Raw genomic sequence first — 19465 nt, 5'->3', positions numbered from 1 at the left:
ACACATAAGTAATAAGTGACAGTACCCACCAAGCTGCCATCCCAGCAGCTTGGTCTCCTCCTATGTGTCTTGTTTCTACAGCTTTTAAAGGATTTTCCTGATGAGCTGCGCTCAGATATCACCATGCACTTGAACAAGGAGATCCTGCAGCTGTCCCTCTTTGAGTGTGCAAGTCGAGGTTGCCTCAGGTCGCTGTCTCTACACATCAAAACCTCCTTCTGTGCTCCTGGGGAGTATCTCCTGCGGCAGGGGGATGCCCTGCAGGCCATCTACTTTGTGTGCTCGGGTTCTATGGAAGTACTCAAAGACAGCATGGTGCTGGCCATACTAGGTATGTCTGTGGAGAAAGAGAAGAAATTGTGTCCTCGGGCATGGCGCGGGCCCCAAAGAGTAAATATCTGTATCAAACACAAGGAAATTCAATTCTTCAAACATCATTTCTTATATGCAGTTATTGGGTGTTATATAGTTTTATGAACCAGGCTCTGTATGAAGCTCAAGGGATGTAAAGAAAGGCAAAAATATAATCCCTGCCCTTGGGGAACTCCCATTCTCAAACACGAAGCAGTATACAAATAATCAGATACATACAAGATTTTTGCAGAGTAGAGAGAATATATTCTCAGAGGGAAAGATACTGACATTTGGAGGGGACTGGAAAAAACCTCCTCCCAAATGTGGGTATTGAGTTGAATGTTGAAGGAAGCTGAAAAGTCTAGGAGGTAGCAAGGGAAATAGCCATTGCAAAGGCAAAAAGATGAGAACACGAGTGTCCCAGTCTAGAAACAACAAGCAGGGCTGTCAGAGCTGGATTATAAAAATGCCCGGAGAGGAATAAAATTTAAGAAAGAGAAAGGTGACAAGGGACTAAGTAATGAAGATCTTCAGAGGGAAGCAGAGGATTTGGGATTTTTTTCCTGAAGGTATTAAGGTGTTTATTGCATGGGAGTATCATGGGTACCCCTAAACTTTAGGAAAAACATTTTCATAGCTGATCAGTCAGAATGGTGGAAAGAGGCTAGAGTTGAGGGAGGAACAATAGTAAGACTGTCAAGTAGTCTAGATGCAAGGTGAAGAAGGTCTAAAAGAAGGTGAGAGCAATGTGAGTGGAAAGGAATTGATGGATGTGAGAGATCTGTGAGGATAGAAACTGTAAGACTCGACAACAGATTGGATGCAGGGTGTTAATAAGAGTGCTGAGTCAGGGATCACGTTGTGTTTATAAGTCAGTTTGTAAGTAAGTTTGTAAGTCAAATTAGTTCATTTGTTTATGGTACTGGGAGGTCTATAGAGCCTGAATCTCATTTGATCTTCACAACAACACTCTGAAGAAGATGTTATTATTAGCCCTGTTTTTCAAATGAGAAAATTGAGATTAAAAGAGGCAAAGGGACTGATTCAGGACCACACTCAGTAAGACAGAATTGGAATTTAGGACTCCTGACTTTAATTTCCATTCCCAAGCTCAGAGAAGACCATGTGGATTCTAGTGAACCCTAGAATTTTCTGAGTTGTCCTTGCAAAGACAAGCAACCTGTATCTTATTGCTTTCACTCAATTTCAAGGATCCAGAATTCAAGGATTACTTTCAAAACGTTATTTCATATATACACCTACAGGTATGTGTACATATATGTATATACAAACATAGATTTATGTATGAATGCATACTTATTTCTCCATAAACACACATGTATAAGACTTTTAGGAAAAAATATATGAAAAAATTTATTTTTTCATATGTATAGATACATGTAATACATATACACAAAGAATATATACACATAAACATGTGTAAATATGTATTTTGTGTAAGAACATATATATTCAGGTTCTAAAAGGAGTAAAAAGAAATCATTGAATACCTAATTGGATTCATAATCTCATTATTATGGGCATTGTACAGCCAACTGCCTTTTCTTCCTAATTCTTTGTGAATCTCCTCAACATTTTCCCTCAAATCTTCCAGAGAGATTGCAATGTGCCGGCTACCAGTTCAATATCCAAACTGTCCCTACTGCCTGGTAGTATGTGTCTTGGATGATGTTTCTCTTTAAGTCACATACATATACATGCGTTCTCAATTTTTCAATTCAGACTAATTGTATAGAAAAAAATAGCCATGAGAATCAACACTGTGCTATTCATCTATCTGCTGTGCTTTCTTTTCCTTTAATTTTTGTAGGGTGAGAAGCCCCTAATGAGAATTAAGAAATAATATGTGAGAAATTTAATGTATTCTGACTACTTAAAAGATTGGGTTCAAGCCCTACTTCTGACACACACTCATTCAATCGTGGTAAGCCCTTTAGTTTTTAAATGCCTTCAGCACTTATAATCTTTAAGATTATAAATTATGAAACATATCAATCTGGAAGAAAGAGTTTACCAACCAATAGCTCCTATGAATTCACAGGTTCAATACCCCATTCCCCCTAAACTCACTTCCTCTCTTTCTTCCCCTCTCACCCCCTCTCTCTCTACCTCTCCTTCCCTCCCTTCCTCTCTTTCATTCTCTCTCTTTCTCTCTCTTTCTCTCTCTCTCTCTCTCTCTCTCTCTCTCTCTCTCTCTCTCTCTCTCTCTCTCTCTCTTCTCTCTCTCTCTCTCTTTCTCTTCTCTTTCTCACACACACACCTCCTTGGGCTTTATCAGAAATATCAAGAGATCTACAGGTAATTTTGCACACAATTAATTCCAGTTTGACAACCTCAAAGGTCATCTCTTCTAAGACATCTTCTCTTTTGCTAAACACTAATGCTACAATCTGTAAATGCTTAAATGAGAAAGAAACTAGTCTCTAATACGTTTCAAGAGTTTATTATAATCAATCAGATATTTGTATCTTCATTGCTTGTTGATGAGTGTGGGGAGGAAAGAAAAAAATGTTTTGATTAAAGATAAGAGGATAAATATAAAGGATAAACATAAAATATTGTAAAACAAGAAATTTGAAAATACGCTTGCAAATCTCAGATTAATGATTCTGAGGCTCCCAAGGACCTTTGGAAAAAAATTGCTAACGCTTCAATTTCTCAATTTTATAATAGGTCATTTGTAAGAATTAAATCATGATGAAATGAACCCTCTTTATCACACCAGTATTAGAAGATAGAAGTAACACTAACCTCTCATTGTGTCTCTATTACTAGTCCATTTCTTTCTAATCCTTAGTCATCATTTTAGGTCTCAATTGGCAGATGGAGGCAAATAGACACGTCACCAAAATGGGTTAATGAGGAGGGCAAAGGGACCTCCCTTTTCGTTCTTTCCTTTTATTGATCTACATCTTTATTGCAATAATACCATTTTGATTTGAAGTTTAAATATAGTTTCATCATTTTCCTCAAAAGGAGATACTTCTAGAAAATCTGGTAGAGAGGAAGAATTAGAACACTAACCATTTCTCTTTAGATTCAATCAAATTAAATTTATTTTTTTAATAATAGACTCTGATGCCATCTTAGTGGACTTAGTCCTAGAGGATATTACTCTGATTTCAATGCTTGAATTCATTTGGGTTACTGCCTTCATTGGTGTATACCTCACATGGACTATTTCTTTTAGACTTGTTTCAGTCATACTTCCTTTTCTTATGCTGTTTTCTTGCCAACTGCCTTCTGGCTACATGTATACATTCCTCACACGATTCCCTTCCTACTTTCCAGTTTTGGAGCCATAATTATATCAATACTGTCTCTGCTACTGGAAAGATGTGTCAATTTATTCTTCTGGTTATCCAACATCCTTATAACTTTTAACTACAAAATAAGCCTTTTTAGCCACTACTCCTCAGTATGTGTAATTTTTCCCTTTTTAATAAAAACTCCTTAAAGGTGGGAGTTAGTTTCACTTTTATATTTATATCTTAAGCATTTAGCATGGTGCTTAAAACATAATAAGGGCCTAATAGTTTTCTGTTGTTGCTATTTATTCATTCATAAGGATTACCTTCTCCCTACTCTGTCTTCTGTGTTATAAGGATGTCTTTCCTTCACTGAAGGGTATGAGGAAGGAATACTAGTTTTTTCCCCCTGTGGCAATTGGGGTTAAGTGACTTGCCCAGGGCCACACAGCTAGGAAGTGTTAAGTGTCTGAGGCCAGATTTGAACTCAGGTCCACCTGATTTCAGGGCTGGTGCTCTATCTAGTGGTAGGTGTTTCACTATCTAGCTGCCTCTGGAATACTGATTTTTAAAACCTAAACTCAGAATTTATATCTTTGTTTCTTCAATAACCCTTTGACAAGGTAGGATTTTCACTTAAAATAAAACGATTATACTATATAGTCTCTAACCTTGCTTCTAACTCTAATCTATGATCTTATGTTCTTTTCAAGATAAACAAATTTATCTTTATTGAGCTATTATGTATGATATAGTCTCATTTCAAAAGCTTGAATTTTTTAGGGAATGCTTCATAGATACCAAATCTGTGAAAGTCATTTTTCCCATATAGTTAAGTTCAATTTTGCAAGATAAATTATTCTTTGACATAAGAAATTTAATTTAACTTTATACATACTTTTGTCTAGCTCTTTTCTAGTCATAATAATCCTAACTAATTCTCACTGAATTCATTTGAAACACATTCTTTCTATGGCTGGCTTTTACAAAATCCTCTCATTGACAAAAGGATTCTGGGCATTGGTAACCACACTTAATAGTGAATTAAATCCACAGTTCCTCTCTGGTAGCATTCTATAACTTTTGTTTAACTGTACTTTAGCCTCTTGCTCCAAAATGTTTTCTTTTATGATTTCCTAAGATGCTATTTCAGACTTTTTGTTCACTGTGTTTTTCTAAGAGAAAATGTATTTCTTTGATACACTTTTCTGGTAACTTTTTTTTTTAGTATACAGATACATCCTTACAGTTTTGCTCTTTTGATTTTGCTTCATTAAATTCTTCTTATATCACTGAATCTTGGGCTTCCTTGTACTCTGGGTTTTTTCCCAAAGAATCCACTGATTTGCTAAATTTTCTCAAGTTATATTTTAAGCCTTTGATTCTCTTCCATGCCTTTCTTTGTAAGCTCTAATTTCACTTTTTTCTCCTCATTCCATTATTTTATTAGGATTTCCAATCACTCTTTTGTTATTTAACCACTCTCTTCTCTTTTAGTGAAGAATTCTATTTATGCTGATTAAAAATATTACATTTGCTGGAGATTTCCCTTGGAAATATGTCTTGCAGTATTTGTTCGATGTATTAGCAACTTTTCTTTAGGCTTATTCACTTCTTCAAATTATCTGATAGTTTTCAGTGAGAATTTCCTTGAAGGAATTTCTTTCTTTTTCTCTCTCTTACATATTCTTAGTCTATTTATTTGCTACATTTCTAGTTATTTTGAGATGATTGGAAAAGACTAAATTTACAACCAGGTAAACTAGGACTTCATGCCAGAAGTCATCAGTGATTTGACAATTAGCAGGGACAAATATAATGCCTTTAATTCATTTAGTTAAAATGAATTATGGACAGATATGATGAAACATTCTGTAATTCCAGGTACTATGGAAGCTAAAGCTAAAAGGTCTCAAGCTCAGAAGTTCATTGTTGAATGGTTCCATGAATAAATAATCTCTCTCTTTCTAGCCTAAGTAAGATAGGATGATCCAGTCTTTAAACAACATTAACAGTATTTATACAAATACAAAATGGCAGAGACTTGGATTAATAGTTCAGTTTGTGTCAGTCATAGTTTTTAAGCTAAATATGGGTTGACATTAAATATGACGTCTAAAAAGACAATGTAACCTTAATTTCATAAATAGAATTGTCACATTCAGAATACTGATCGTGCTACATGTAGAAGGTCTTAAAAGTAATCTTACTTGACAAATGGGAATGTATCCTGTAAAGTACAGACTAGCTCCCTGGAGGGCCTCGGGGTCAGCCAGAGTCAGGATAAATTAAAGTCCTTGGTCTTAAGGGGGATAAGTGAAGGAGGCAGGCAAGCGATTCCTGGATTCTGGAGTCCAGAGTCTCCAGCCTTTCTCCTTCCTCCTTGTCCTGCCGCCAAATGCCTCTGACCTCTCTCTGCACTGCCCCCCTCCAATTCTTGCTTATGATTATCTTAACACCAAACATTCAGCAAGCACCAAAGATGAGGAGAGCCATTATCCAAATATATGCTAATAGAGCAATTATCTCACATTGAATAGGTAATTAGCCTTAAGTCTTAAGTCTGATTCAAGCATACCTTTTTGGAGTTTCAGCCTCTACAGTATCCAAAGTAAGCAATCCTCTCTTTATAGAGTAAGTATAGTATATACAGTATACAGTATAGTATAGTAACAACCTCCTTGGAACTGGTTCATCCCTTCTACCAAAAAGTTAGTGTTTCTAACTTATCAAGGCTTTTTTTTTTTTTTTTGAGAAATTATACATTGCTGCACTAAAAAAAGCATATCTATTTCAAGTTTCTAAAGAAAGCTGATCTGGAAAAGGAAGCCAATTTATGCTCTGTATAGGGTAAATAATTAAAAGTTTACAAGAGGCAGATTTTGGCTTAATTTTAGGGAAAGTTTTCCCATATCATTATGTGTATAAGTATCATTTTCCTGCAGGATTCTTGTTAAAAATTTCATAGAAAGAATGACTGCATTTCTAGTTTGGATTAAATGACATTTTAAGCTTCATTCATTACAGCTATATGATTTGACTCAAACTATATCAAAATGCATATAGTAAAAAGCCTGGTTATGATATAATTCTCCTCTATTTTATACAAATATGAGTCAAACTGTCCTAACCACTCATTAGAGAATTAAGATTGGGTAAAGAAAGCAGCAAAGCATGTGTATTCTAGCATTCTAGGAATAATGAGTACTTGTGGCAGTCATTAAGGAAACTTCATCACGGGGGTAATATGATCTTTTGATTTATAATTTTCACAGCAAGTCCATAGGTCAATTTGTGAAAATTGGCTGTAGAATAATCAACTTCCTAATTTTCTAAGAAGTATTTTGTCCATCAATGAAATAGGAAGAACATTTTATCAAAGGTGATCTTTTAAGTTATTGTCAGAACAAATGGAGTAAAAATTTTGCAAAGAAATTTATGTGCTTCTTTTAATAGTACATTTAAAAATATAGTAAAATACATTTTTACCTAGACCTGTGATTTCATTGTTTTGAGGAATATTCTGTTCTGGAAGCCTTCTACTGGTAAAGTTTCATAAATTTCTCGGTTTTCTTGAAACCAAAGGTATTCTTCTGTCACTAACCATCCTGTCTTTTAGTAATATATCAGTAGTTTGATTTTGCTTGTATTTAATCATTGATATGATCAGAAATTATGTACTTTATGTTAAAGACATTTGATACCAATCATAAATAAATCAAATGATATATTTGTAAAGCTCGAAACATCATGTCTTGCACAGAGTAAGTTCTATCTAAATGTTAGCTATTATCATCATCATCATCACTGGGTTACCATCAAATATACTTTTACATTTACAAAGCTGGTCACCTTCTCTGAGCATCCAATTAATAATTTTTGTAAAAAGCTGTCAAGTAGATGATGATATCCAAGTGATGTTGTTAAGTAATAAATAGGCAAGCTTCTCATAGGGATAATTAAGTCAAAAATCATAGCATGATTTTCTACTAAATTATGTTTTATTAAAAATAGAATTTTTAAATAGTTCATACTTATTAATTGCTGTAGTTTTAAAATATAAAATTAGGGCAAGGGTTAAAAAATACTGGCGACTAATATGAAGTTTCTCACCAACCTTTAAGTTTCCTAACTCCAAGACTATTTTCCCCTAGGTAGACATAGAAAACACAGACATATGCGAAATGTAGGGTTTTTTAATGTGTGTGTGAGTGCATGTGTGTGTATTCCAAAACCTTTCTTGAATATTCCCCAAGTTCAGCTAAGCCTTTTAGAATTTCACTATGGCTTAATGTCAGAATCTGGTGATTATCATTGTTTCTAGTCCTCAAACTCTCTCTTTAACTCCATGCTTACAGTTTCTCAATGGAAAGTCCATCCATTGATCTCTTTCTAATTTGCAAATTCGCAGCCCATATCTCCCCACCATGACAAAAGAGAGGAGATAGCTATTGTGGCCTTGCCATTTGTTTACATTTCAGGAGAATAAATCCTTTTAATTATCTTTTTTTTTAATATTGGGAGATTTTCTTCTGCCTAATTACCTCTCCTAAGTTTAGTTCTATAATCTTTGAAGCAAAGGCTCTGCTAACTCCATATTTCTATTAAGTAGCAAAGATTATTTTTATATTTCAAGGAATAGTAACAAAACCTAGCTTTTATTGAGACAAATTCCTTTCATTTACATCACATTTGAAAAACAACTTTTAAACAAAATACAACATGACTTTTTAATTTTATTATACAACCTTCCTAAAAATATAAATAAAAATTGAAACTGAAAACTTTACAATTTGCTCATATTTTCTTGTCCTTTTGTAATAAAGAGCATGGTTTTTTGACATTGTGCACCATTAAATTTGATTAACTAGAAAAGTATCCTAATGAAATACCAAAAGGTTATTACAAGAGAATACAATATAATGCAAATTTGTAAGCTTCCACAGAAATGCCCTTCTTTGTACCCAACAATTTACTAGATTTTCTATTTGTTAAATGTATTCTCTGCCTTGTCTGGAAAGCTTTAATAAATTTGCCACATGATTCTGTCCCTGAGTTCTCCACACCACCCACATTCTGGTTTTCATTGCTTTTAGAAATTTCTACACATTTGCTTTTCTCACTGACAATTGTTTTCATTTTATATTTGTACACAGATTTTACAAATGCTTTGTATTTTTTGAATCACTATTTTTTAGTGCCTGGAACATAGAAGTATAATTGATTGATTAATTCCATGTTTCAGAACTAAGAAAAGTGCAATCTAGGAAGCACAACAGTTTCTCCTTGTTCAGAACACTCTTCCCATTTGATGAGTACTTGACTTTTTCATGTTTGATTGATTTATTTTACACTGCTGTCATTTCTCAATTCCACCCCATTCCCTATAGAAAGAAGCCTCTCTTCTAATAAGAAAAAGAAATTATACAAATCAACACATCTTGAGACAGATTGCATCTGCCTGATTTCATACCTTCCTGCTAAAAGATAAATATGGGATATTATTCCATCCTTGAAGCAAACTCCCATTACTCTTGGCCATTGGGTAGTGCCATAAGGAAAGCATCTCAAAAGAAACCTGCCTCAGAGATCCTCATTAGCTATATGACACTGGACAAGTCACTTTACTTGTCTGTGCCTCAATTTCCTCCTCTGAGAAATGAGGAGGTTGTACTTAATAAATTTTAAGATTCCTTCCAGTTCTAAATCTATGATTCTTTGAACCAAAAAATATAAACAATTTAGTCTCTTTTATAGCTTAGTTCCAAAGTGTTTTCCATAAGAGTTGGGTGAATTCACAACCCCAACCACAATATAATAGTCTTCCTGCCTATTCAAAGTCCTTCCAACACTATTCCCATCTTTCATCATCATCACTGTTGTATTATTTTGCATTTTTCTTTTTATGGATGAACATTTTTTCCAGTAATATCAGCATATATGGTTGTTAACTTGCTTTTGTTTTTCTAGAGAAGACCTCTGTTTATATTCTTTAGCCATTTATTTACTGTGTAATGCATCTAACTTTATCGTGAGGTAGGTAGCCATGCCATTTTTCAAAAAGGAAAACAAAGATATGACTGAGTTTCTAAAATGTACTTTCACATGATTTATGGAGATAGGGATTAAATCTGTAATTTCATTGGTAGAAGAAAGCTCCCTTTTGAGAAAATTTTCTCTACCAAAGTAGGTAAGTACCTTTTTTATGTCCTTAGAGTGTCACCTGTGGATACCAAATGGAGAAGTTAGTCCTTCAAGGTAATGCAGCCAGGAGTATTTTCATAGCTTCATTTCTTTAAGATTTGTAAAACACTGTCTCTCTAAAGATTAAAAAACTGATGCTCAAAAAACCTGAAATGACCAAGTTCTCCCATTTAATGTTCAGAGCTAAAACTATCCCTTAGTTCTAACTTTCTGCACTATAAATATAGAGGTATCCTCATTATAAATTAATGATTGTTTTCACTATTGAAGGGTAGAAGTATTAGCAAACAGATGTCATACCATAAATCTGTCCAAACCACCCAGATCTCTGGTCCATACCAGAAGGTATCCACATAATCTGGGGTAACATATGTTAAAATGGTGGTCGCTGATTGGAGTGCCCTATACATTTTCATTTTATTTGAAAGTAATGGTATTTCCTTATTTATTATAAGGTACTTTCTTTTATTCTACAAACAAATCTACATGTTACAGATGGTATTTGCCTGTGTAATTGCAACTAAGCATAAGTTATAGATGAAGGTTATATAGCTCAAAGATGTACCATTTTTATACATTTTATCCAACAGACAATTTTCTAATTAGGAAAGAGAAGAAAGTAATATAATCACACAGGATATCAGAGATCATGAGGAACTATGAGGCAGAAGGGATGGCTTTGGAGTCGGGAAGCATTGATTTCAAATCCTATCTAAAATAATTACCAGCTGTGTGACACAGGGAAAATGCTTTATTTCTCTAACCTTACTTTATACCAGTTGCGTTTACCTCCCAGTTTTACACACAATATCCAAATAAATAATTAATGGAAAATAATGTAATGATTGATTGATTGAGGAGAAAAATATGACTATTATACTTCCTAATCACTGTACTCCTAAATTGATCATTTATGGCTAACTTGAATCCATTCACCTTCTCCCCAAAGAAATTACAGATACTAGCTACTTTAATATGAATGGTGATTTTTATCTTGTTCTGGAAATAGCATAGCGCAGTACAGCTTTTTGAAATGAATTGAGATAGAAAGTTGAGAATATTCTTGAAAGATACAATGCCTCTAGGAACATCTAAAATGAAAAACTGAGGCAGCATCTTTAATAAATATCTACTCATTTTGAGTTCAGAGCTGGTTCTCTCTTACCATAGGATGATAAACTTATACAGTTAGAGTTAGAAAGACCATAGGAGTCTTCTAGTGATGTGGTAGATAGAGCTCATGGACAGGAAGAGTTAAGTTCAAATTGAGCCACAGACACTTAATGTGTGAGTCTAGGCAAGTCATTGACTGAATCTCTACCTCAGTTTCCTAATTAGTAAAATAGGGATTATAATAGCATTTCATTCCTGGGGAATTTTTTAGGGAGGAACACATTAATAAACCTTATTTCCCAGGGGGTTTTGAGGAGAAAATTTGTAAAGTTCTTTGAAAACCATTAAGTATTATATAAATAGTAACTTGCAACAGTTGTTGATAGTGATGATGATGATGATGTTGCTGTTTTTGATGTTGATTACTTTTCAGTGAAGGAGAACTCAGCCCTATAGAGTTAAAGTGGCTGGCCAAAGTTCACAAGGCAAAAAGTGAGAGAGTTGGGGTACAAATCACATTTCCCACTGGGCCATATTGCTTCCCCTAAGCTATTTCAGCCTTTGTAGAAACTCATTCGTGTATCAAACATATATGGAGGCTCTACCTGCTATGAAATTGCTCTGAAAAAGACAGCATAATTATTGATGAATCTAAGATGCAAGATCTTATCTTTCAGCAGTTTATTGTCTAGTAAGAAAACGTATCTGATCTTGGAGGTGATAAGGAACCAGTGAAGTTTATTGAATGAGAAAAAGAGGGAAATAGAGGAATGACATATTCAGTCTCTAAGATCAGTTTGACAGCAGAATGGAGGATGAACTGGAGTGGGAAAAGATCAGAAGGACCCTTAGTGGTCATGACCTGGATGTTGACCCATCAAATAAGTCTTAGAAGGAGCAACTAGGTAGATAGGAGAAACAGGATAGAGTAATGTCAAGGAAACTTTCAGAGAAGAAAGTGTTAAAGGAAATGGAGTGTTCTACAGTACTAAAAGTGGTCAAAAAGACTGAAGGTAGATGAACCATCAATTATATTTGACAATTAAGAGATTACTGGTAATTTTGGAGAGAGCAAAGTCAACCAAATGATGAGTTTAAAATCCAGAACAAGCAGTGGGCTATCTCAATAGTCCAAGTATAAGCAGATGATGGCCTATATCAGGATAGCAGCAGGGTGAGAGAAGTGAAGAAGGTATTTATATGAAGAGGACTTGACAATAGTTGGATAACAGGGATGAGACTGAGAAATGAAAGATGGCATCTAAATTGTAAACCCAGGAGACTATAAGAATAATGGTATATTTTACAGTAACAAGGAAGTTAGGAAGAAAGTTTTGGATGTGTTGTTTTTAAACTCTCTACAAGATATTCATTTTGAAATGCCCAATATGCCATTGGAGATAGAAAACCAGAGGTTAAGAGAAAAGTTAGGGCTGAATGACTAGTTTTGAGCATCATTACCATAGAGATTGTAACTGAATCCATAGGAATTGATGAGTGAAATTATACAGAGGGAGAAGAGAAGAGGACCCAGAACAAATTCTCAATGAACATACACTCTTAGTGCGCACAACCTGGATGATGATCTATCAAAGGGGTCTTAGAAGGAGCAGTTAGGCAGATAGGAGAACCAGAATAGAATAATTAACATCAAGGAAACTTCCAGACGAGAAAGTATTAAGGAAAAAAGGATGTGGTGTACCATGCTAAAAGCTGCAGAGTAGTCAAAAAGAATGAGGATAGATAAAACATCAATTATATTTGTCAATTAAGAAGTCATTGGTAATTTTGGAGAAAGCAAAATCAATTAAATGATAAGTTTAAAATATAAAATATAAAAAGTTTTAATGATAGTGAGATGAAAGGAAATAGAGGCTTCAAGTGTAGATGACCTTTACAAGGAATTTCAGGACAAAAAAACAACAACAACAACAATAATGAAAAAACAAGTAGAGCTAGTGGATGACAAGTATCAAAAATGAACAGATCCAATGAGAGATTTTTTTTGAGCATGGAAGAGATATGGGTATTTTTGAAGGCAAAAGGGAATCTGCCAGTAGACAGGAAGAAATACTGACTATGAGTAAGAGAGAGGATAAATAAAGGGAGCAATCTGCTAGAGAAGATGGAATAAAATGAGTTCCTTTGTTCAAGTAGAGGTTTTTTGCTTTGGCAAGAAGGTCACCCTAACAGTTCTTTATATGGAATCACAGAATGCTCAAGTAATCAGAATACTTTAACTCGAGTTAGTAACAGCAGGAAATAATAAATCCAAAGTCTTTAAAGACAAAATGTGACCTTGTTACAATCTCAGAAAACCCTGCAAACAACAGTGTTTTAATGCTATTTCTTCTGTCAATCAACTCAGAGAATCAAGCAGAATCTAAATCCACTGTTCATTTGGAGTGAACACCCTGATACAATTTACAATAGAAAAAGCTAGCAGTACTGTATCTGCCACAAATCTTTATAAACATCTTAATCCAAAGTTTCATTGGTTTGTTTGGTCATTTTATCTTTTAATCTTTTATCTTTTTCCTTCAAATCATGAAGTAGGAATTATTTCCTTATGGGGAACAAAAGCTTTTCACAGACTAACAGAAATTCGGAACGAGCAGGGATCTCAGATTGGGAGATGAGATCCTGAAATGAAAATGAAGAGATGTGGATTTGGACTTAAGGGATCTGCTTTTATCTGTGTGACTCAGACAAGCCGTTTAACCTTTCTAGGACTCAGTTGCTTCATCTGTAAAATGAGAAAGTTTGAAAAAATGACCTCTATTTTTTTTTCAACTCAAATCAGAATTTCAGAATTGAAAAGAACCTCAGTCATCTAATCCAACCCATACATGAAGAGAAATCTCACTACATGTACCCAACAAGCTCTCATGTAGTCATGGTTTAAAGATCTCTTGTGATAGAAAATCCCCTACTGACAAATCTTCCCATTCCATAATTAGACAGCTTTCATGGTAAAAGAATTATTCTTTATATCATGTATAAATTTTCCTGCTTGCAACCAGTCTTCTTATTTCTGCCCTAGAGGGCCAAGACAAAAAAGGCTCAGCAATTTTCCACATGACAATCTTTTATATAATTGAAGAGAGATGTCATGCCTTTCTCCATATTCCTGTGTATATCTAGTCATTTCTTACCAGACTAAACATCCTTGGATCCTTCATGAATTTTCATGTGGAAGAAACTTGAGGCATGTGACAAGTCTGATCATCTTCCTATCAATTGTTTTTTTTTTTTTTTTCTGATCTTTCATAGCCCATTTGGAATTTTCTTGACATTCTGAAATGACTGGTCATTTCCTTCTCCAGTTCACTTCACAGATGAGGAAACTGAGGCAAACAGGGTTAAGTGACTTGCCTAGGTTCACAGATTTGAATTCAGGAAGGTGAGTGTCTCTGACTTTAGGCCTGGCCTACTGTTTGCTGCTCAGCTATGTTCTGGGTAGGCCGAGTAGAGCAGCACAATCTCCCCAAACCTGGAAACTGTATTTTTTAAATGCAGCATATTCCATTAAAATTTACGGTCACCATATAACATTAATGACTTCCCCTAAGACCTTCAAATGATTTCAGTTAAACTACTGTCTCACTCTGCTTCCTCCATCTCCTACTTTTAAAATTATTTTTTGAACCCAAGTGTAAGATTATAGTATTCCTCTATTAAATTTCATCTTAGGTGTGACCCAGCTCTATAGCTTGTAAAGAGCCTTTGTGATCCTAATTGCCAACTCAGGATTTATTTGTCCCTCTCAGTTATCTCTGCAAATCAGATAAGGATATCACCTATGCATTGATCAAAGTCACTGATAAAAGTATTAATCCCCACATGGTCAAACACAGATTGGAGATTGCCCCAGAAAACTTCTAATTTGTCAGGTCAGTAATGGCTTTGTAGTGTTCTCGCTAGCACAGTACCTGTCATGTAGGAGATGTTTAATAAATGCTTTCTGAGTGACTGATTATCTTGTATGTCTGGTGGTTGCTGTTGGTCAGTTGTTATTTTCAGTTGGGTTCAATTCATCATGATTTCATTTGGTTTTTTCTTGACAAAAATACTGGTGCAATTTGCCATTTCCTTCTCCACCTCATTTTTACAGATGAAGAACTGAGGCAAACAGGGTTAAGTGACTTGTCCAAATTCACAAAGCTAGTCTGAAGTCGGATTTAAACTCAGGAAAAGGAATTTATTTGACTCCGGGCCCAGCACGCTATCTACTACACCACTTAGATTCCCTCCCAAATCTAATTGCTCTGTCCCCCAGCCCTTTTTTTCTACAAGTACTTTGAAAAATTATTTTGCTCAAGACTCAATAGTCTTATAATTCCCTAATTGGCCAGTGTAATTACCAAACCTAAAGAATAGATAAGATTAGTGTACCATTTTCTGTTTTTCAATAAAGCCATGAAGGCACTTTCTAATTACACCTTCTCCATTACAGTTACTTTTCTCTGAGAAATTCAAATCCATTTCACTAATCTATACTTTCCAGATTCTATTCTCTTTCTTATTTTGAAAACTAGAATATTTGTCTTTTTTTAGTCCCATTGTATGTCTTCTGTTCCCCACAAATCCTTCTAATATCACTGACAGTGGCTTGGTAATCACATCTTATACTTTCAGAACTAGCTACTGTAGCTCGTTTGGGCCCAGTGACTCAAATTCATCAAGGGCAGCAAAAGGCTTCCCTATTTATTTTTATTTATCTTTATTGTCAAGTCCCTATTAGACATTCCAATACTCTCATATGATGTCAACTCTCTTTCTCTCCCTCCTTCCCTCCCCGCTTTCTTTCTGTTTCTGTCTTTCCAACCTTAACCACACCACTTAACCTTGACTCTTAGATCTCTGTTTCAAACTGAGTGAGAGACAATTTAAAACATCATAAAATCTAGCCTTCAAAGGAACATTAATTAAAAAGTTTAACCTTGCTATTTTACAAATGAAGATACTGAGGCTCAGGGGGTAAAAGGGTGGGGAGTGACTTTCCCAAAGTTACTTGGGTAATAAGGAGCAGAGCTGAGACTCAGACCTAGAAATTTTGATCCCCTATTATTCTTTCCTCTACCCTAGTATGTTTCTGTATACTATAAAAATTAATGTTTATTTGAAAATAATTGCAAAACTATTAATTTAATAAAAATAGATGTAATGTTTACTCAGCACCTACTAAATCCAGAGTTCTGTTCTAGGAACTGTAGAAATACCAAAATTAAAACAGATGATGTCTCCCTTCATGATGCTTATAATTTAGTAAGGGGATATATACACAAGTCTGTATACATATGTATCAATGTAATTAGTAAGCATTTATTAATCATTTACTGTTTGTCAGGAACGAAGGATACAAATTCAAAAGCAAAACAGTTTGTGCTCTCAGGGAGCTTACATTCTAGTAGAGAAAATATAGCACCTGCTGGCCAGGTAAGGAGATATTACAATTAAAAATTAATTGTAATATTTGTATTATTACAAACAATTACAAAAATTGTGAGGAAACAATAGAGAAATCCATTGATACATCATTTTCAGAGGAAATAACATTTATTTGGTTGTGAATCTTAGAGCAAGACTGAAAAGTAGGAAGTAGTAACATGTAAAAGCAACAGTAAAGTAGAAAATGGCCAGGGTGAAGAGAATGAAGCATAAACTCAAAGAATTCAGGGTCACAATATAGAAAGTAATTAATGAATGAAAGAAATGCGGTACTATATGAAACCTTGGAAGGAAAGCTCATTATCAATTAGAATTAGAATCCTGGGTGAGTATTAACAATTATAATATCACACGGCCACCATACAGTAATGTTATATACTTCTCTGAGGATTCAATGAATGTTACTAGCACTATCTGATTAATCGTTAAGGAGATCATTAATTATCAGATCTCCCAGACAAGTGAGATAGACGTGATTGGAGATATATAAATGATTTCAGAACACTTGGAGATAACCAGTTCATTTCACAAGACTGGAAAAGATCAATAAACTCTTAAGCTTAACTGAGAATCAAGGACCAGTTATCTATAGTTTGGTTGCTTTTCAGGGGGTTTTATGTATATTGTTTTACTAGGCTTGTTTGTTTCACTGAATCTTCATTCAGATCATTTCATGCTATTCTGAATTTCTTATGCAACTCATTTCTTATGACATATTTTCTTAGGGCATTATATATGTTGGGTCACAAATGTATTCAGTTATTCTGTTAATTAGCGCCCAACATATTTTCAGGTTTTTATTACCACAAAAGTCATATGAATATTTTGGAATATTTCAGTTTCTAGTCTTTGACCTCCGTGGGATATCTACCCTGTATGGGCATTTGTTTAGAGACATAGGGGTGACTTCATTTCTGCTATAGTTCCAAATTATTTTTAAGAATCATTGAACCCATTTATAGTTCCAACAACAGTCTCTTAGTGGGCCTCTACAACTTCTCCATCTTTATCTTTGTCGTTTTGAAGATTTGTGAGATGGAACCCCAGAGCTTTAATTTGCATTTATCACATCATGACAATTTGGGACCTTTTTCAATTCAGTACATGATGCTTTACAATGCTTTTTCTGTAAATTCTTTGTTCATTTTCTTTGACCAAGTGACTCTTAGGACTTCTTAATAAACCCTGTCAGGACCACAGCTAGATCCCTGACCTTTTTGTTTCTCTATACTGTGTTCTTATGTACCAGGGAGAAAAAAACCTTCTTTAATGTTTAGATTTATTCCAGGGAATTGAAGGTGGATAGTTCAAAGTCTGAGTTTTGTCTAAGATTTTTTCATCCCTCTGCCTTCCCCCCCCCCTTTTCATGTGTTTTAGGGAAAGGCGATTTAATTGGAGCAAACCTCTCAATTAAGGACCAAGTTATTAAAACGAATGCAGATGTGAAGGCGCTTACCTACTGTGATCTCCAATGCATTATCCTCAAAGGACTCTTTGAAGTATTAGACCTTTACCCGGAATATGCTCACAAATTTGTGGAAGATATTCAGCATGATCTCACATACAACCTTCGTGAAGGTCATGAGAGCGATGTAAGTATTTTAATACAACTACAATTTTCATTAACGTCATGGATCTGATAAGAATGCCTGGTTTCATTTATTACCACAAAAACAGATGTGGGGACCCCTCTTCAAATAACAACTAATTACATTGGTTGGAAGGATTTAGTCACTACTTAAGTGATTAAATAATTGGCCAGATACAGTGATTGTAGTTTCTCATTTGCTTTCTCCAAAAAAATAGTTTTTACAATTGATTTCAGCTCCTTTTTCTTCTCTGTTTTTATGTGCCGATATGTGAAAAGACTTGCAGCTTCCCTTTCCCCAAGACATTATAACCAGTGAGATAGATATTTGTGGCTTCTACAAAATTAGGAGTAGGGGCAGCTAGATGGTACAGTGGATAGAGCACTGGCCCTGAAGTCAGAAGGACCAGAGTTCAAATGTGACCTCAGATACTTAACACTTCCCAGCTGAGTGACCTTGTGCAAGTCACTTAATTTCAATTGCCTAGCATAATAAGTAAGTAAAGTAAAAAAGAAAGAAATATGTATAGCAAATTAAGTTGTAGGTCTTCAACATTTGTTTATCATCATGCCGGCTTGTAATAGATGGTCCCCTCTCTCCATCTCTTGCTCTCTCCCTCTCTCCCACTCTCTCTGGCTCTTTCTATATATATATATACACATACATAGGTGTGTGTCTTAAACAACAGTCCCTAAGTGTAAGTAGATAAGAAGAAGTAGTAAGAATATGTAGAGATGATCAAGAAATGTAACTAGTAATAATAATGGCCAGAATTTATAAAATGCATTTGCAGTTCAGTTTTACAAATATTATTTCATTTTATCTTCACAATAACTCTATGAACTAGTTATTATCATTTCCAGTTTATAGATAAGGAGATAGACAGGGGTTGTATGACTTGAATAAGGCCATATAACTAGAGAAAAGATTAGAACTTAGTCTTCCTACTCTAAATCCAGCACTCTACCCACATTGTACCACCTAGCTGCCTACAGATACAGCTATAGATAGTATTATGTCATAGGGTCTTCTAATTCCTTACTATGCAAAAAATGAGTCAAAGGCAAAAAAGAAAGGAAGAAGTATGATTTGGGCGTTGAAGATATCATAGACAGAAAATTATATGGCAGACGCACGTTTCCGTTTCTACATGCATCTTAGCTGTCAAAATATGTGTTCCTTTGCTTCTTAAGCTGATCACAAACATGATTTCATTAGATGTGTCAGAGAGACAGATGATTTAATAAAAATGGTTGTTGAAAGGCATACCAGAGCAAACATAACACTGTTTAGCAACCACAAGGTGAATGTGCTGTCAAGTGCAGAAAGAGTGATATGGCCCAGATTGAGTAAAAGCAACCGTGCTTCACTGAGTTTAGGTGGCTATTTGTCTTCATGAAGCCCAGGACTTCTGTTTTTTACTTATGATTCTGTCTGTTTTGTTAGTTATTAGGGTTCCATTTCCATAGCAACATCAGGCTTCTC

At 34.8% G+C, this 19465-nt stretch overlaps 1 protein-coding gene across 1 annotated transcript in view; it reads left to right on the top strand.

Annotated features, from left to right (window-relative positions):
- Nucleotides 1-19465, top strand: part of KCNH8 (potassium voltage-gated channel subfamily H member 8) — a 291316-nt gene that overhangs the window by 203160 nt on the left and 68691 nt on the right. Inside the window, exons 10-11 of the mRNA XM_051962339.1 lie at nt 82-331; nt 17769-17983. Coding sequence (XP_051818299.1) covers nt 82-331; nt 17769-17983 — 465 coding nt within the window. The remainder of the gene's footprint in view (nt 1-81; nt 332-17768; nt 17984-19465) is intronic.

This window comes from Antechinus flavipes, chromosome 5 (assembly GCF_016432865.1).
Source record: "Antechinus flavipes isolate AdamAnt ecotype Samford, QLD, Australia chromosome 5, AdamAnt_v2, whole genome shotgun sequence".
NCBI lineage: Eukaryota > Metazoa > Chordata > Mammalia > Dasyuromorphia > Dasyuridae > Antechinus > Antechinus flavipes.
The sequence above is the reverse complement of the archived record's forward strand: the minus strand, read 5'-3'. Positions and strand labels throughout refer to the sequence as shown.